Source organism: Xenopus tropicalis, chromosome 8 (genome assembly GCF_000004195.4).
Source record: "Xenopus tropicalis strain Nigerian chromosome 8, UCB_Xtro_10.0, whole genome shotgun sequence".
Classification (NCBI taxonomy): Eukaryota; Metazoa; Chordata; class Amphibia; order Anura; family Pipidae; genus Xenopus; species Xenopus tropicalis.
In genome coordinates this window covers 133,419,407-133,439,986 of record NC_030684.2, presented here as the reverse complement: position 1 = coordinate 133,439,986, position 20,580 = coordinate 133,419,407, and the positions used below count along the sequence as shown (strand labels likewise).

Below are 20,580 nucleotides of genomic sequence, written 5' to 3'. Positions count from 1 at the left end.
TGGTGTGGCCTTCCCAAAGGCTTTCGCTCGGTTACATAGACTTCTTTTATAACATGGCATAAAATGATATCTTCTTAATTCAATGTTTCTTTTCAACCATGCGTCTGGTTAAGCACCTTCCCACCTTAAGGTCCCCATACACGGGCCGATTCTAGCTGCCGATATCGGTCCATTAGACAGATTCGGCAGCTAATCGGCCCGTGTATGGGCACTACCGACGGGCCTGCCTGACCGATACCTGGCCTGAAATTGGTCAGATCTCGATCGGGCAGGTTAGAAAATCTAGTTGGATCGGGGATTGTATCGGTTCGTTGATGTGGTCCCCGGACCGACTTTGCCTATACCCACCGTTATAATTCGATCATTTGGCCCCAGGGCCTGGATTCTCCCAATATCGCCCACCCGTAGGTGTGGATATCGGGAGAAGATCCGCTTGTTTGGTGACATCGCCAAGCGAGCGGATCTGCCCGTGTATGGGGGACCTTTAGTCTTGAAACTACCAAGCTATCATACTTGCAAACTAAATGCTCCTAGAGCAGTTAACATGCAGCAGCTTCTTCTAGGTAGACATCCCCTGAGGAACTCCAGCTGTTATGGCAGACTACCCCGTTGACCACTGCCAGAAGTCAGTGAAATGATTCTTTGTGTGCACCTTATATCATCCAAACTAGCTACACTGAGAGAAGATCTATCTAGGATCCCCCTCTGATAATCCATTATTTCTCTAAGCAAGCATTATAGTACCCCTCAAACAAAACAGGCTCTTATTAGTAGGCAAGTATACAGGCAAAATTACCACATTATTATGTTTAGACAGCTGTCTTCTTGTCAAAGACTTACTTAGTTATCAGGTTTCACGAAAAAGACCTTGAGAGTTCCCTTCCTCCTTAATCACTCAATAAAAACGATAATCACCGTTTTCAAGTCCCATGAACACCCTAGAGCCCACTGCTCCCTCTGCAAAGAATTCTTGAAGACTGTTCTATCTACAAACGATGTAAACACAAGCAATTTCATGCAATATAAGTTCAAGCATCAATTTATGAGGTGCACTCTAGATTTTGTGCACATTAAGTGCTGGGAACGTAATATTTTCTGGGGTTTCTCATCTGCTCTAGAACATGTGCATCACCTTCTTCAGCACTTGTTTTTTTTCAGTCTTTAAGCTAACCCCAGCTTAAGGTCCCCATACACGGGCCGATCCTAGCTGCCGATATCGGTCCCTTAGACAGATTCGGCAGCTAATCAGCCTGTGTATGGACACTACCGACGGGCCTGCCCGACCGATATCTGGCCTGAAATCGGCCAGATCTCGATCGGCCAGGTTAAAAAATCTAGTCGGATCGGGGACCGCATCGGCTCGTTGATGCAGTCCCCAGACCAACTTTGCCTATACCCGCCGTAATAATTAGATCGTTTGGCCCCAGGGCCAAACGATCTAATTAGCCTGGATTCTCCCGATATCGTCCACCCATAGTTGGGGGATATCGGGAGAAGATCCGCTCGCTTAAGGTGTATGGGCACGTTTAGGGTGCTCACTGTTTACAGTTGTATTCTTCTTATCTATTAATACTTGATAAATGTGTCTTCTCCTGTGCTTCCACTGTACAACCCTACTGAATATGTTGGTGCTATCCTACATTTATATATAATAATGATTATTTCTTCAGGTACTAAGTAATGGCAACCAGCTGTTCCTAAAGTCGGTAAAACAAGAAGATGCTGGGCCCTACGTGTGCAAAGCTATTGTCCCACGTATCGGGGTCGGAGAGAGAGAAGTCACACTGTTTGTGAATGGTAATGTCCAAACTAATAATCAACAAACGGAAAGCTTTAACAATTCATAGCACTTAAGGAGCCAGCTCTGCCAAGGACAATCCCCAGTCCTTTCTTATTTCCACCATAGGCCTATATCATCTATTAAGGCCCCCATACACGGGCTGATAGAAGCTGCCAATATCGGTCCCTTGGACCGACTCGGCAGCTTATCTGCCCGTGTAGGGGCAGAAACGAGCGGGCTGGCCGACCGATATCTGGCCTGAAATTGGCCAGATATCGATCGGTCAGGTTAAAAGATTCAGTCGGATCGGGGGCCGCATCAGCTCGTTGATTCGGTCCCCGAACCGACTGCCCCATTGCCGCCCCCAGGGCCAAACGATCAGATTATTTTTTTTTTAACTTCAAGCTCCCCGATATCGCCCACCAGTAGGTGGGGATATCGGGGGAAGATCCGCTCGCTTGCCAATCTTGCCAAGCGAGCGGATCTTACAGTGTATGGGGACCTTTACTTTAAGCTTTGTCTACATCTAATTATTGTGTGAGTGGGCCCTTGATATTAGATTGTCTGGTGGGTCCAAGGAGGCCCACTCCAACAGAGAGAAGCTGAATCCTCCAGTGCAAGCATTCCATAATAGTATCCTCCATCTATTCTTCTGTTGACGACTTCGACCCCCAGCATACATTGGCAGCTGATTCCAAATAAGCATTAGTTGAGCTAAAATGACCCCAATTTATGTGTTGTCAATTATCTTGCACTCAGCAGTGCCAAAATCCATTTATAATATCCACAATGATAATTTCTCACTGTAGTCAATACTTCATTGACCACCTTGCCGCACATACAGATTATTTCTCTAGCAATAAACGGTTACCAGGTAGAGGAAACCAAGATCTTATATTTACCTTATTCCCTTAGTCTTATTCCCTTTTCCTTAGTTTTTTAGCAACGTTGGTTACTAGTTTAGCAGTGCAAATAGCGCACCATACTAGTACCATATAACTTGCATGGGCGTATAAATAGCAAAGAATATAAACATAGCAGCTTCAGCAATAAAAAAGTGCATGAATTACCGGGCGCAGGGTCAGTGGAATTTCATTAATTCCTCTCTACGAGATAAGGGAATTAAACCTCGTGCTAATCTGAATTAAAGATAGCATTCTTATGGGCCTGCTCTGTCACTCGCACAGCCAATAATGACTGCAATTAGCCATTCCGCCTGACGCAGCAAGACTGTGCAGATAGCATGTAAAGGCTGACGACTGAGGCTCTCTGATATCTGGTGACAACATATCCCGTACCCCATCTGGCATGTAAGTGACACCCTTTCAACCTGCACTTGTCAGAATTTACCCTCAGGCACTTTAGAAAGGAATGCCCACCTCAGCACAGGAGGATCAATCATTTTGGCAACCCACCCACATCTAGCTTATTCACCTCCTGCCTGTGCAGGGATATACTTAGAAGCTGCAATCTCGGTCAGATCTGTGTAGATACGCTTTTCAGAAAAAGTCAGTTTATTAACTGGAATTTAAGAGAGCAGGAGTTGTCCTAATTCCTCAATCTTTGCTTTGGTTCATCAGGTCCTCCCATAATTGCCAGCGAAGAGGTGCAATACGCCGCCCGTGGAGACAAAGGCAAAGTGGAATGTTTTATCGGAAGCACCCCGCCCCCAGACCGTATTGTGAGTATTATTATTAACGTGCATTTAGAAAGCGCCGACATATTCTGTAGCACTGTACAATAAATGGAGTAGACATCTCTGTAGCTGCTCACCTTTCAACCAAATCATAGACAATGGCTGCCCAACTCCACTTTCAGAAGCCCTCTGGCCCATGAACGTGCCCAAAAACATTCTCCTTCTAGATCAGTGGTTCTCAATCTGTGGGTCGGGACCCCTTTGGGGGTCGAACGACCCTTTCACAGGGGCCGCCTAAGAACATCAGAAAACACATATTTCCGATGGTCTTAGTAATAATTTTATGGTTGGGGGTCACCACAATATAAGGAACAGTATTAAAGGGTTGCGGCATTAGGAAGGTTGAGAACCACTGTTCTAGATCAATATCTGACCTGGATTCATCTAAGTATTTATGCCCAGGCTGGAAATCCCAGCAACCTCAGCAACTGTGTTTAAACAAGGACCTTTAAGATATTTTTATATTGCCTTTGTATTCCGCTTTGTTAACTGTACAGTGACATTCCTGATAAGGGTCTTTCCTTTGCTTCTATAAAAGAAGTCACCAACTTTTCTTGCAGATTTTCTTATTCTTTCTTTTGCAATTCCCACCCTCCTCTTCCCAAAGCCACTCAGTCAAGATGATGTTTTGCATTCAAGAAGGAGGCAACATGGTTAGTAGGGACAGACCTTGCTCATGGCCTTTAAAGAGACTTAAGGTGGCCATACACCTTCAGATCCGCTCGCTTGGCGATGTCGCCAAGCAAGCAGATCTTCTCCCGATATCCCCCACCTACGGATGGGCGATATCAGGAGAATCCAGGCCCTGGGGCCAAACGATCGAATTATAACGACGGGTATAGGCGAAGTCGGTTCGGGGACCGCATCAACGAGCCGATGTGGTCCCCGATCCGACTAGATTTTTTAACCTGCCCGATCGATATCTGGGCGATTTCAGGCCAGATGTCGGTCGGGCAGACCTGTCGGTAGTGCCCATACACGGGCCGATTAGCTGCCAAATCTGTCTGAGGGACCGATATTGGCAGCTAGAATCGGCCAGTGTATGGGCACCTTTATCATAAAACTTATCATAGTACCTTATTACCCCATACTGTGCAGGTCTGGTTGGGCATACCTGTGCCTGACCCATACCTGCTGACCCACACCTGCCACCCCACTATGTCCCCTTCTCATACCCCCTACCCTAACCTACCTGGTGTTTACCTACTACCAGACTTGGGGACTTGCAAAACTGGAAGTGACGTCACAATTGACCAGAAGTGACATCACTTGGAGGTGGATCAGCCAGAAAGAGGGGAAAGGATATCGGGAGAATCCAGGCTAATGTGATCGTTTGGCCCTGGGGCCAAACGATCGAATTATAACGACGGTTATAGGCAAAGTCGGTTCGGGGGACCGTATCAACGAGCCATTGTGGTCCCCGATCCGACTAGATTTTTTAACCTGCCCGATTGATATCTGGCCGATTTCAGGTAACAGCCGCAGTTTACCCAGATACCCTGGCAGGGTACCCGCAGACTGCCCACCCAGTTGGTTAATTGGTAACTTCCTACCCAAAACCTGACCTGCTGTAGGTCTCTACCCCCTACTAAGCACAGTTCAGAAATAATATACTTGAGTTTAGCATTCTAAAAAAAATGCAATGATCTACACATTCCACCATAAATGAGTCTTCACTCTGTGACACCGGTCTAGTTAATAAAGGCCTCAAAAATCACATCAGCTGTTTTCATGCCTATTGGCTATTTATCCATGAATCATTGATGAGATATTTTATGAACATTATAAATGCATAAATGAGCTGGGATCCCCTAGCAATTAAAGACACAGGCGGCTGAGAGTAGCGGCCATCGATGGGGCTAGCGTAGGGTAAGAAAATGTTTTTCCCCCCGAACATAACGAAATTCCAACGTTCTGATATTGCTGGAAATAAAACATACCCATCACCTTTCCTAATGAAAATGCCATGCAGAGGAATCCGATTCTTTGAGGCTCATGTTTAATAAAAAGACAGCTACTTTAGATGCAAATTTCTAATGGCCCCTGGAGAACGTGCGGTACTGCAGCTCTTAGCTGCTCGGAGACGCCGGGGGGGGGGTGGAATAATAATATCAAGCGGAGAGTGGCAATTATCATACTGTCCTGTGTTAGGTTACGTTAGAGAATTCATTGGGCACCTACAGACCCTGCAGGGCTACACTGATACAGACAAAGAAGGGGTCCTCTATCTACAGCCTCTGCTGGTAATGCTGTGGGAGCTTAATGTGTGCTTATTAAGTAAACGAAGGGAAGCCTGTAGGTGTTTCATGGAAAATATGAGGCGTGGGGGCGCTATGCACTGCCAAATAAAAGTTACATTTATGTTGACTCACATAGGGTTGAAAAAAGACCAGAGTCCATCAAGTTCAACCCTTCCAAGTAAACCCAGCACACCTAACCCACACCTACCAATCTATACACTCACATACATAAACTATAAATACAACCACTAGTACTAACTGTAGATATTAGTATCACAATAGCCTTGGATATTCTGCTTGTTCAAAAACTCATCCAGGCCCCTCTTATAGGCATTAACAGAACCTGCCATTACCCCATCACTAGGAAGGGCATTCCCCAACCTCCTCACTGCCCTCACCGTGAGGAACCCCCTACCCAACATCCCCCGGCAGGGCATTCCCCAACCCCCTCACTGCCCTCACCGTGAGGAACCCCCTACCCAACATCCCCCGGCAGGGCATTCCCCAACCCCCTCACTGCCCTCACCGTGAGGAACCCCCTACCCAACATCCCCCGGCAGGGCATTCCCCAACCCCCTCACTGCCCTCACCGTGAGGAACCCCCTACCCAACATCCCCCGGCAGGGCATTCCCCAACCCCCTCACTGCCCTCACCGTGAGGAACCCCCTACCCAACATCCCCCGGCAGGGCATTCCCCAACCCCCTCACTGCCCTCACCGTGAGGAACCCCCTACCCAACATCCCCCGGCAGGGCATTCCCCAACCCCCTCACTGCCCTCACCGTGAGGAACCCCCTACCCAACATCCCCCGGCAGGGCATTCCCCAACCCCCTCACTGCCCTCACCGTGAGGAACCCCTACCCAACATCCCCCGGCAGGGCATTCCCCAACCTCACTGCCCTCACCGTGAGGAACCCCCTACCCAACATCCCCCGGCAGGGCATTCCCCAACCCCCTCACTGCCCTCACCGTGAGGAACCCCTACCCAACATCCCCCGGCAGGGCATTCCCCAACCTCACTGCCCTCACCGTGAGGAACCCCCTACCCAACATCCCCCGGCAGGGCATTCCCCAACCCCCTCACTGCCCTCACCGTGAGGAACCCCCTACACTGCTTCAAATGGAAGCCCCGTTCTTCTAATTTAAAGGGGGGGCCTCTGGTGCGTTGATTGTTTTTATGGGATAAAAGAAACCCCCTATCTGCCTATAATCCCCTCTAATGTACTTGTACAGAGTAATCATGTCCCCTCGCAAGCGCCTCTTTTCCAGAGAAAACAACCCCAACCCTGACAGTCTAACCTCATAGTTTAACCCTTCCATCCCCTTTACCAGTTTAGTTGCAGTCTCTGCACTCTCTCCAGCTCATTAATATCCTTCTTAAGGACTGGAGCCCAAAACTGCCCCCCATACTCAAGGTGAGGCCTTACCAGGGACCTATAAAGAGGCAAAATTATGTTTCATCCCTTGAGTCAATGCCCTTTTTTATACAAGACAGCACTTTATTTGCTTTAGTAGCCACAGAATGACACTGCCTGGAATTAGACAACTTGTTATCTACAAAACCCCTAGATCCTTCTCCATTAAGGAAACCCCCAACACTAGACTCACAATATGCTATAATACATATGCTATGTACAAGTAGCAGTAATAACAATTCTAACAGAAAGCAAGAAGTCCAAGTGAACCAAACAGCACCAACATAACGAGCCAACAGCTTATAGGCTCAAGTATGGGGCCAAAAAGTTGTCCTTCCCCAACCAATATATACTGGATATCTACCAGTAGGTTCGAAAGTTCCATTGAGGAGCATTCTCAAGGGGTCTGCATGCTACTACAGCAGCCAAGTGTTTACAGTAATACGACGGCGAGTTGGATCTAATTGTTTGGAAGCTATAGACAAAGAAATTCAATTTAAGCTTTAATTTAGCCTTGCATCTTTTGAAGTTTTAGAATTATGTAAAATGCTGTTCTCCTTTGTCCTCTTTGGAATTCAAAAACATCAATCAACCAGGGAGCAAAAGATGAATAGCAAATGATCTCAAACAGGAAGACAGACAGACAAATGATAATAATTAAAAGATGGGGGTCACTGACCCAAGAAGCCAGATTGCATTTATAATTTGGCCAGGAGAGAAAGGTACTGTAAATTATTTAAATATTATTAAAAAAATAAAATAAAAAAGGGAGACCAACAGTCTCAGAATACGTCCATTATCATATCTTAAGTTAATTAGTTTTAACTATAGCAGTACGTTTCAAGGTAATGGTCAGTCCCCAGCCATGAAATTATTCTGCATACAGACCAGTCTAGGCCAATAGAAATGATGACCCACAGTCCATGTTTCTCATTCAAGCTGGCCATACATGTACAGATATTATTGTCAGATACAAGGTTTCATTGGATAATCTGTTAGTGTGTGCTGAGCAAACAATGTGGAGAGGTATGTCAGAAGTGCTCCGCTTCTAAATCAAGATGGCTGTGCCCATGACTGCAATGTCATGCCGACTACGTGGTGTGGCACCGCATGACATCATCACTCTAGCGAAAATTGAACATATATAGACGCCAGAGACCTGGGCTTAATACCCGAATATAGGTCTTAAGGTGGCCATACACCTTCAGATATGCTCGCTTGGCGATGTCACCAAGCGAGCGGATCTTCTCCCAATATCCCCCACCTACCCTGGGGCCAAACGATCGAATTATAACAACGGGTATAGGCAAAGTCAGTTCGGGGACCGCATCAATGAGCCGATGCGGTCCCCAATCCAACTAGATTTTTTAACCTGTCCGATCGATATCTGTCCGATTTCAGGCCAGATATCGGTCGGGCAGGCCCGTCCGTAGTGCCCATACATGGGCCGATTAGCTGCCGAATCGGTCTAAGGGCCGATATCGGCAGGTAGAATCGCCCTGTGTATGGGGACCTTTACTCTGCGAGTTCCTGGGTGCATCTAAATTGTTATTTCAACTTGATCTCCTGGTTCCTGCTTTGATTCTGACCCTGTTGTTTGCTGCCTGCCTCAATCTTTTGCCTGAATATGGCTTTGAGCTTTCTTAACCCCTTGGATACTGCAAATTGGACTTTCAGAATGCAGCTTCCTCCTTGGTCCAGGCCTTGATTAGCTAGTATCGCGCAATGGAGATCAGACAGGGTTGAACATTTTGATTGCATCTCTTTGTTCATACCACATCTATGCTAAAACCATTATATGATCTGTCAGTTATGATGTTGCCTTTGCGTGTATGTCCCATCTGACAAAGATCTTTTCTACAAATGATGATATTGTTATAATAGTAGTCTTCATCATTCTATATACAGAACGATCAGACCCCTAGTATCTTTACATGTATGGCCAACTTATGACATGCCATATCTCAATAAAGTAACCAGTGGAGGGATTTTTCGCGAAGATGTAATGGTCCATGTAATAGCAGATGACTTGGTTTGTAAGAAGGACTTCTTGACCACACAACGACACCAACAATCTCTTAGTGCGACTGTGTTTCTATGTTATGGCTCAGACAAGAATGGGATATGGTTATGCCTTTCCAGACTGGAGAATATATATGCCCATTTCGTCTGAGAAGTGTAAAAGACATTTGTCGTAACACAGGAGGGGATTATGGGTATTTCTGGTACCTGACCGGTTCTCCCTCACAGAAGCTGTATGTCTTCTAGCTTTAATTAAAGTGCAGAACTTGGCAGCTTCCACAGCTGCCTCACAGCCTGTTCCCCAGGGAGCACATCATCTGAGCAACCTCCGGCGTGGCTGAAATAAATTTTTCACTACTCGCAAAATAAACCGAAGCTAAGTGAGTAGGATTAATTGTGGTGTCTACCATTGCTGTGGTTTGTTCTACTTATCCGTCTGAGTTCTACAAGACTCTGGGTGAGGTGCTGAGGTTAACGCCTTATGTGCCACCTTTGATACCTAATTCTTTCACAATATGGGTATTGGCACGGCTTTTCCAATGGATAGTAACTGCACATACTGTACAGCTTGTGACCTTAGGACGATTCCAATATTTATCTTCTATAACAGTCCGGTACAGTTCCATATTCGACATCTTGCAAAGGAACATTGTCTAGACTAGCTAATGAGCACAGATTAGCCAGTGCCATGGAAAGAGTTTGGGGACGAAGAAGGGGGTATATCTACTGTCCTAGTATATTCTGGAACTAAAGCTGGCCATACATGCACCGATATTCGGAGCATGTATGGCAACTTGGCGAGGGGACCGATATCGCAGAAGGCTGTCAGCGATATCAGTCGACTCGCCGATCGGGCGGGTTAAAAGATTTTGATTGGGCGCCATATCGCTCAGTCGGCAGAAGGAGGTAGAAATCCTACCTCCATATCTCACGATTCAGCCCTGAACGTCAGTGGAGGGTTGGAACGATCTTTCGTGCGACCGATGTGGGACATGGCTGAATCGATCAAATTAGCCTGGATTCTGCCGATATTGTCCACCCGTCAATCGAGCGGATCTGAAGGTGTATGGCCACCTTTAGGGTCTGGATTTGGTTTCAGATTTGGGCATTCTGTATTTTGATCATATCCTAAATATTCTGTAACATTCCTCTGAGCTAAATGTAGGCTAAACAAATGCTGGACTTCAAAGGGAGGACTTAAAACCCAAATGTACCAGAACCTTTGAGCTAGAGTAATTATTTAGAGCATGGCAATACAGCAGGTGCTGGAGCTTCAGGTCACCAGATGGTATAGCTGCTTAAACTTCCCATACAGCTTATTACCTACAAGATTCTGTCTTATTAGAGAGAAATAGCAAATTAGGCAAAATCTATATATAGATACTGTATATTATTTTATGGGAAATGGCATTGCCCTATTTTTTAATAGAACCTTTACTTAAGGGTTACACGCTGTTCTTAAACCTCTATGATGACATATTTTACACATATTCCAAATAATCTGTATGAAAGTTTCTTGGTTGAGGACTTTGATATAAGGGAGTCGATAGAGTAATAAACCAAGATAGGAAATATTGCAAGCATGAAGTCTGTAATACTCTCTACTGCATAACTATACAACTAAGTTGCATGCCTTACCACCTGCAAAATCAACATAATTCTGGGAATGCATATAAAACAGACTTTTTTAAATTTGCATTGCAACGAGAGGTTCCATTTTAATGTGTAATTTCATGAATTCTTCAATTTTAGGCCTGGGCCTGGAAAGAAAATGTGTTAGAGACTGGAACCCTCGAGCGGTACACAGTGGAACGGACCACATCAACCAGTGGTGTCCTGTCCACACTCACCATAAACAATGTCATGGAAAGTGATTTCCAGACCCGCTATAACTGCACGGCGTGGAACAGCTTTGGCCCGGGGACGGCAATCATTCAGCTTTTGGAGAGAGGTAGGAGCAATAGTCGCAATGTCTTTGGAGAAAGCATCTTATTAAACATAGGTAGTAACCAATGGAAGCAGCAGCCCAAGATTACAGAAAACCTTGTTGGTTTCCACTACATGTGTAGAACAGATCATCCTCCCTAAGGTTTAAGCAATGGGGGCTCCAAAAAGACTTGGGGAAATAGTTTTTGTTCTTTGAGATGTTCCTGGAAGGTCCAGCCTGAGGGACAATTAGGTTCAAATATGCAGTATTGTTACTGTAGCTATCTTGTCCTACATGCAGTTTTGTTGGTAGGGAACCAACAAAACTGCATGTAGGACAAGATGGCAACAGTAACACGTATCATTACTGCACCACCTGAAAAAGTAGTTATTATTGCAAGAAACTTTTTGATTGCCTTAACAGAAAATTCCGTTCCAGTTGTGCTCAGTATATGCATTGTGTTGGTGTAGATGTAGCATATAACGGTGTAAAAATATGATATGGAGACGAGTATAAACAATAAACCATTAAACCAATGATTCTCATATTATGTGGTTTTTTTTTGGCAGAGGTGGTCCCGGTGGGAATCATAGCTGGAGCGACTATTGGTGCAGGGATACTAGTCATTATCTTCTTTGGCTTCTTCATCTTCTTTCTCTATAGACGTCGTAAAGGGAGTAAGTACTCGACCCACCCAAAAAGGGTCTCTATTTAATTACAGGTGCAAAGTTTGCACCATATCTAGTAGCCTTATATAATATGTTTGTGTGTAAACCTTGTGCAGTGTGAAATGTGCTTGGCCAGACCACTCAATTCAAAGTTTTTGTTTTTAAATTTCAGGTCGTAAGGACGTCACTTTGAGAAAGCTTGATATCAAAGTGGAGACGGTGAACCGGGAGCCACTGACCTTACACTCTGACAGGGAGGAGGACACCTCCAGTGTTTCCACAGCAACACGCGTCATGAAGGCAATCTATTCAGTAAGACAAGACAATTCCAGTTTACGCATCGTGGAGGGGGGGCCCCATTTTTCTTCACCTAATCAGTCAGTTTTACACAGTGGGTCACTTATAACCTGCCCCAAAATGAGAAAGAAACTTAATTCTTTATTGCCTCATATACATGCACATCCCAGGCAATGGCAATGTATGGAATGAGCAACTGATACACTAGTTTTGGGGAGCCATACAAACTGTCAGGTCCCCATTATTTATATAAAAGTGGGATTGTCCAAGCTATGGATTTTGTCTGCTCCTGGGTTGTGCAGGTTGTAGTTCAACAATAACTGCTGGACAGTCGGGGCTGCTACAATACCAGTCTGACCCCTTATAAATCATTTAAGTCAACCCGCCTGAAGTCCTTAGTGTGACCAAGTACCTAGTTAAGGAAGGGGTGTGTTTGGTTGCCATGGTCAGTCAGTCGGTGTAGGCAGACAGTAAATATAACATGTAACTGAGAGAAGGAGTGTAGGAGACGTGGCTATGGAAAGTATTAGCCCAGCAGACAGATGAGCCATTAGCCTTGAACCCAGAGCCAAGCCCAGAAATGGTGCCAAATGCTACCCTGACAGACCAAAGGGTTCAACTTGATGGACCTGTGCCTTTATTCAGTCTCAGCAGCTTCGTATGAAGGGTTTGTAGAAAAATAACTATTGAGAGAATGATTTGAATTTCCTTGGCTGAATGCGGCCAAGGGTTCTTGCTTAGTCCGACAAAGTAAATCTGAGTTAATTTTCATGTTTTCCTTAAAAAAAGCTTTATGTCCTCTTCCTTTGTAGTCCTTTAAAGATGACGTTGACCTGAAGCAGGACCTTCGCTGTGACACCATCGACAGAGAAGAGTATGAGTTGAAGGTGCGGCACCCATATGTTTCACACCGATGAGAGTTTGCCTTATTTCAGATTTACAAAATCTCTAGTGTTTCTATACCAGACACAGCTCAGTGTAGCCATGGCAGTGTGGGTTGACATTAGTCAAGGGACTTTTAAAGGTTATCATTGGTTTTACTTATACTCCTTGTATAAGCATGAAAGCACTGTCTTGCATGAAAGACCATGATGTGATGTATAATATTTGTGTGACGTGATGTACGATTTACATGATGAATTTCCATGTCAATTTAATGCCTCTCTCTCTTTCTCTGTATGCTGTGTATACAGAGTGAAGCAAACATTGACATACAGTTGCATACTTTTTACGTGTTACAACCATTGCATTCCTCCATCACAGAAGGGACATTCTCTAGTTATTGCATCATGTAGTTGGTTATGGTGGGACTTCATTTCAGCTCTATGGACTGTGCATGATTCCTTGGACTCTTCTGGTGGAACTCTTAACATATCAGAGCTATCTGGACACATTGGGAACTGTACTGTCTTCAGTCAGTGAACTTTACTTCCAGCTGGACGGTGCATTGCTTCGGTATACACCTCTTTCATGTGACTTTACTCAGTTGTTGGACTGATGACTTAAGAAGCTTGGAACTGTCTACATGCTCCTCTGTCTTCTATGGATTCTTCTTTAGAGCACTTGACATTCCCCATAGACACTGCTGCAAAATACCTGGATACGATAAACTTTCCTCGATTTTATGCAACACAGACAGTTGTAACAATCGACAACAATATAAAGCTATGCAATTTCCTTCATAGCTTTGTAAATCCCCGTGTAATTCTTTGCGATAAGCAGATTCTATGTGGAAGGAAAACAGAAAGATATGTTTTAACATATGTCTGTAGTTGAAAAGAGTTTATTTTATTTAAATGTTTTAATAAATGTATGCAACTGTATAGTGGCTTTTGCTTCACCCTGTAATTACACACACCTTGTGCAGACATGCTGATGACTATGTAATATATTTCTCAATTAATGGATGGAAGGTAAGATCCATTAATCAGTTTTATTTTGTTCATAGTCAACCAGCCTACCTGCTTGTTTCCTCTTCTTTAATGCTGACGCCACTTGCTGGAAAGTCACCACTACGCGAAAGTGACTAATCTCCTTTTCTCCCGTAGGATCCGACCAATGGTTACTACAATGTTCGAGCCCACGATGACAGGCCAAATTCAAGGACGGTGCTGTACCAAGATTACCGTACTACAGGCGCAACGAGATTTGATGGACGGCCATCTTCCCGCCTCTCTCATTCCAGTGGTTACGCCCAACTCAACTCTTTCAGTCGGGCCCCTGCTTCAGACTATAGTACAGACCCAACTACTACAGTAACTCCTGCCACAACAGATACTACCAGTCAACTGTCATATGATAACTATGAAAAGTTTGGGACGCATGGGTTCCCCTCTAGCTCTGGGTATCCCACATTCCGCCTTGGCTATACACAGCCAACCACCACAGGTATGGATCGGGGACCATATGATACTTATGACCCAGTAGGGAAGTACACAGGTGCCACACGCTTTTCATACACTTCCCAACATTCCGATTATGGACAAAGATTTCAACAGCGAATGCAGACACATGTCTGAGGATGGACTAAAATGCTGGTGGGCATAAAGGGGAATAGCAGAGAGGAGAACATTGCTTACAAGTGAGTCCTCTCTGGAATGTCACCATAAGACAGGAGGGGACTCCAGGAAGAGCAGTGCCCTCTCACAATGTCACCTGATACTCAGGGACCCTTATGTCTTGACCTCAGAAGTCCCCTAAAACCAGCCGAAGTAGCCCAACCAGGCAGAGCCTTGTGGCTTTGACATGGAAGAAGATGCCAAACAAAAGGCTGGCCTTTTAGCACCTGATCATTCCTTCAATACCACTGATTTTGCCATCTGGAGCATGGCAACTGGTATGACTAAGAGCCAACTAGGTACTGGTGAAGCTTTTGACTCCATCACCACTTTTGAATAAGTCCCTGCAGACACTCCTTCCTTGGGCACATTCCTGCTTTTTAACACTCTCATCAATTGCCACAATGGTTGCGCTTTTATTTTGACACCAAGCCGTTATTGTTGTTTTAGTTTCTTGTTTGTTTGTCTGATAATCAACCACACACACATTCCAGCTGCTGGAAGGGATGGAAAGTAGAGGGGATATATCTCAATGTAACATGCATGCCATGTATGGTTTTGGTCACTCTTTTGCTGTAGAGTAGACTTCACAAAACTCGGAAGCTATTCTGAGTATTGCCTGCTTAAAAAACAACTCTAAGGAGTTGGACGTTCATCAAAGTCGGACATTTAAGTTGCTTAATTAGTGACCCCTTTTCCACTCATGCTTGATCCTTTTTTCTACTGGTGCAAGTTGCATAAGATGGTATTCCATACACTTCAGCAACTACACAGATGTTAGGTCCTATAACTAGTCTTATGGTCTATGCTCTAAGACACAAGCGATACACAGCAGAGCAGGGCATATCCAAATGATATAAAAATTACAAACTCTATTTTACATATCAAAAAACCCAACGCGTTTCGACCCCCATTCAAAAGGAGGGAGGGTTTTCGTCAGGGGCACATATAAAAAGCAGGCAGAAAATATATGTTTATATTAAAAAAAATAATTTTATATTTGCCCCTGACGAAGACCCCCCTCCTTTTGAATGGGGATCGAAACGCGTTGGGTTTTTTGATATCTAAAATAAAGTTTGTGTCTTATGTTTTGGATTTTTGGGGGGGATCTCACAGGGGACCCCTGTAGTGAGTACCCACTATACTGAATTGATTTTGCAGGTGTGCAGCACTACATATTAGAATTTTTAACAAGCGATACACGGGACTTGGCTATAAATTGCAATCACGCCTAACAACACTTGTTGGAAGTCAGTCCTATAGCAGTTTTTATGGTAGATATGTACATAATAACATGGAATTCTCAATCCAAATAATTATCTTTTAACCTTTTACTCCGAGTATTTTGCACAATGGGGCTTTAAATAGAAATTGGGAACTACGCGTTTCGCAGTTTGAAGTTTAAAAAAACAGATACTCTAAGAGAAATAGGTTTGTTGTAAATGAAGACTACGTACCTTCAGTACCGTATGGCTAAAAGGCCTAATGTGCTGCTAGATTTTACAACCACTGGTTAAGCACCCAAGGAATAAACCCAAAATCAAGAATGGTCCTTAATACCCATGGGTATTTTAAATTATTTCAGATATCTTCTTATCTGCACTAATTTCTCCTACACTGCAAGAAAACCAGTACAAAAAGATTGGTCAGGGCCTTAAAAACATTGGTCATTATCGTTACATAGATTCTTATCTATCTCACTTATATTTTGGGTAACAGCACCAGTAAAGTACGGACGTCCGTGTGTAACAATATCACTACCTAAGCTTATTCACACATATGTGCTTAACATCGCAAACTCTGGTCTTTGATTAATGAAATCATGAAGCAAAGCCTTAAATACAGGCTTTTGCATAAAGTGATTGGAGGAAAAATGAGAGCATAATCTCTGCATAATTTCTCTAAATGTAAAATATTTATATATATATATTTTTTTTTTTTCATCTCAGTGGCAGCATATTAGGAGAATTTAGTCAAACCTGAAATGGAATAATAGCAATGAAAACCGAGGCAAGCTACGAAAGCATACATATAGCCTATATATAGAATTTTTTCAGATGTATGTTGATGTAGAATGTGAAGGTACCTTCCCATAGCAATAGTCCAACCTGACGGTAGAACACCTAATGCATAGGGGCCGATTCCGAGTTCGAATCGTGAATGGGAAAAATTCGGATTGGATACGATCATTTCTGAAGATCGCAAATATCACGAAAAAATCGTATTAGTCACAATAATATCATATTGGCGATCCGAAATTTTCATACCGAACGATTGTAAACAGTGAGAAAACCTTTCCGACTTTGATCCTTCTGTGCATGATTGTGGAAGCCTCCCATAGGACTCTGCAGCTCCAACCCGGCCCAAGGAAAGTCACGATAACGAAGCTTGAATGAATCGGAAACTTTCGTACTCAGCGCGACAATATGACTTTGTCGCACAAATTTTTGTTGCAAGTACAAAAAGTCGCGCAACGTATGGAAAATACACTTGGAGCGTTAGAACGAACGCCCCATAGTGTTTGGAGCCAAGATGGCCCTTACAAAATTTCTCCAATTATTAGAGACAGTGCCAATTTGTTCTGTTTCCGTTGGGTTTAATTTAGTTCTTTTGTAAATTTCCGCCTTCTGTGAACTGGGAGGGTTGATGCAGTTCAATGACTTGCTAGTCATTCAGCGGGGTGCAAAGCAACCCACCAAAAAATGTTATTACCAAAAAAAAAATGTAAAATATGATATTAATGCCGCTCTGGAATGCAAGTGAGCAGTGGAAACTAGACAATCTACATGTATTTTAGTTGATACCAAACAGTAACTAGAAGAGAATGAGAGATATTGCTTTTGAAGTTAGTAGAGATCACTGTTGGACATTATAGGGGACATGTCTATGTTGTGGTGGTGGCCACCGAGGCGCACAACATTGTACAAAGTCAAAAATATTAATGATAGGACTTAGCTTGAAGATAATGGAAACACACGTTTATATCCTGAATATTTGGGTTACTTGAGGTTGGCCAATTATATCAAGTCAACTGCTTTTTATCACTTTTAAATTCTACCTAGCAACCCCTCTCTTTGATTGTCCCCGCAGATATAAACATTCTTTATCTCTGTATTTTCAATTAATGTGACAACCCCATATAGTATACACATATGAATAAACCAGTACTTTCCAATATATTTAATATTTTGATGGGGTTGCAAAAAGTAATTCTAAAAATTCCCTGTGATCTGGTTTGTCTCTACATAGTAATCCCTTCAATGTTTGTCCTAATTCACGTGCCTTATCATTCAAGCTTTATTTGTTAGGGGATTTTACATTTTAAAACACAATTATTTAAGGGAGGGGTATAACAGACATAGCACTGGTTATTACTATTAGAGCCACATAGTCTGACATGGATGTTTTGAATGGGGGGATGTGATGTTCATCGTGGAGAAGTAATTATCTACAATTTTCCAAAACAGTGGAGGTAGTTATTTAAGTTGTTTATGTTTGCCAAAGGTTTCCGGCCACAACGACAATACATAATTATTTATCAATGATTCGCCTATTGCCAAAGATATTTCCCTTTCGATGGTCAATAATAGTTGGAATAGTCAAAAATAATAATTGTTTGAAATATCCGCTAATGGGCCAACTAATGACTGGTGGATTATTTATTTTTTTAGTTTTCTGTACGCTATTATTTAATGGAATACTATTAGAATATATAACCCCCATCCAACAGCAACTCAAGTTTTAAGAAAATGGTAATGTTTTAGTTTTTATGGTGATTATATCTTTAAAAACATTTTATAGAACGGTTCTTTAGAGGTTTAGTGTAGCCTTATAATTGCAGTAACACTGATCTACCAAGCTGCCTTTTTGTCAGTCCATTGGAGATAAAAAGATAGTAAAAGTGATCATAAATGACATGTGTTCTACAGAAAATGAACACAATTTACCCCCAATGTCCATTGCCCCAAGACTCCAGCAAGATATATAACCAATGAATGCAGCTTTAAGCATTAAAGTCAATGGGGCTCATTTATTAACACTGGGCAAATTCGCCCGTGGGCAGTAACCAATAGCAACCAATTAGCAATTAGCTTTTTTCAGCCAGCTGGAGGTAGAACAATGAATACAACAGTTTGATTGGTTGCCATGGGTTACTGCCCATGGGCAAATTTGCCCGGTGTTGATAAATGACCCACAATGGATCACTGAGTTTTTTCAAATTTAAAAAACCCCGAAAACTTATTTGTAAAGAAAACTTGAAACTCAAGCCCTAAAAAACAAAATTTCAAAAATAAATCTCAGAAATTTGAATGATAAAATAGTTTGCATTTTGAATTTTTTTGGGATGGATTCGCAGCAAATTTCCGCATTTCGCCATCTACGATTTGTTTTGCGAAACTTCAGCAAAAATTGCCAGAACAAAATGCGTCGTGCATCAAAAAAAGTTGCACTATGGCGCGTCAAAATAGGTGTGGTTGTGTCAAATTGGGCGCGGTCATGGCAACAAAAGTCACGCATGACAAGAAGGTTGCATGACACTCTAGTTTCGAGAATTTTTTGGTAGTTTAGCAAACTTTTCGGCGAAGCGAAACGTGACAGATAAGCTCATTACTACCATTGACTTCTTTAGAAACTTACCAGCCTTTTGCTTCTGATTTCTTATATCTGAGTTTCAAGTTTTTTGTGCTTAACAAATCTTATATATTCACGTTTCAGAAACTTGACTTTGCAGACAGTCAAGAATGTTAATTATTCTGGGCCATCGGAGTAATTCTGACCCATGAACTAGAGCAGGGGTAGGGAACCTATGGCTCGGGAGCCAGACGTGGCTCTTTTGATGGCTGCATCTGGCTCGCTGCCAAATCTTTAATAAAAAAAAAAAATGGGGCGTGGCCTGCGCTCAGCGGATAGAAGAAGTGTTCTAAGCCTTAGAACACATCATCTATCTGCCAAGCGCATCCTTGGCACCCACCCTACCTTGCCCCTACGCTCATCGGATAGAAGACATGTTCTAAGCCTTAGAACAAGTCTTCTACTCGCCGAGCGCAGGCCACGCCCTCCACCGCATCGCATTCGGCATTCTTGGGACCCACCCTACCTTGCCCCTGTGCTCGGCGGATAGAAGATGTGTTTTAAGCCTTAGAACACGTCTTCTAACCACCAAATGCAGGCCATGCCCTCCTCTGCATCGCATCTGCATCCGACATCCTTGGGACCCACCCTACCTTGCCCCGCGGCCAAACATATTGGCTCTCATGGAATTACATTTTAAAATATGTGGTGTTTATGGCTCTCTCAGCCAAAAAGGTTCCCGACCCCTGAACTAGAGAGACTGGTTTGCATATTTATGGAACTGATGTTCCGTGCTGTTATTTTAATGTACTTTAAAGAACTATTCACATTAGAACATGGGTGGCTATACAATAACGTAGAGCGGGTTGAACAGTATCCCTTTAATATCGCTTGTACCAACTACACACAGACCACTGGCAATCATCCACAAACCATCACTGCTATTTAGCCACACTTATCTCTTATAGAATATAAATATGTGAACACACAAGGTACACATTCAGCCATATCGCTGACTACCCCTTTATTCTTATTTAATGTGTTTATTTAATACTAGTATGCATAGTTCTGTATCATTGCTCATATTCAGAAAAAAAAAACTTGTGTAAATGTTCAAAGCACTTTCCAGCTTTCCTCTTCTCATTCCAGATTAGAAAACGAGAAAAAAAAAAAAAAGATCAAAAAACAGATTTTTATAATGAAATGTTAATTCATTTGTTTCAATATCAACTTTGTCTAACTTTACCGATTTTGTACTTTTTGAAATGTATTTCTTTACACGTTTTGCTGTTTAAAGCAAAGCTCACCATTGCCTATTAATGGTTAGAATATAGATTATTTCTTGATTCTGTTACCACTTGAAACTGCTGTATTTGTACAAAAAGAAAACCCATGCACAGGAAC

At 43.1% G+C, this 20,580-nt stretch overlaps 1 protein-coding gene across 1 annotated transcript in view; it reads left to right on the top strand.

The window, feature by feature from the left end:
• The window catches only part of kirrel1 (kirre like nephrin family adhesion molecule 1), a 171,910-nt gene extending 154,596 nt beyond the window's left edge, over positions 1 to 17,314 (top strand). Inside the window, exons 10-16 of the mRNA XM_012953202.3 lie at positions 1,671 to 1,797; positions 3,361 to 3,461; positions 10,907 to 11,105; positions 11,651 to 11,758; positions 11,922 to 12,061; positions 12,859 to 12,933; positions 14,095 to 17,314. Of these exons, the coding sequence (XP_012808656.1) occupies positions 1,671 to 1,797; positions 3,361 to 3,461; positions 10,907 to 11,105; positions 11,651 to 11,758; positions 11,922 to 12,061; positions 12,859 to 12,933; positions 14,095 to 14,565 (1,221 nt within the window). The 3' untranslated portion in view covers positions 14,566 to 17,314. The remainder of the gene's footprint in view (positions 1 to 1,670; positions 1,798 to 3,360; positions 3,462 to 10,906; positions 11,106 to 11,650; positions 11,759 to 11,921; positions 12,062 to 12,858; positions 12,934 to 14,094) is intronic.
• Positions 17,315 to 20,580: the final 3,266 nt, after the last annotated feature.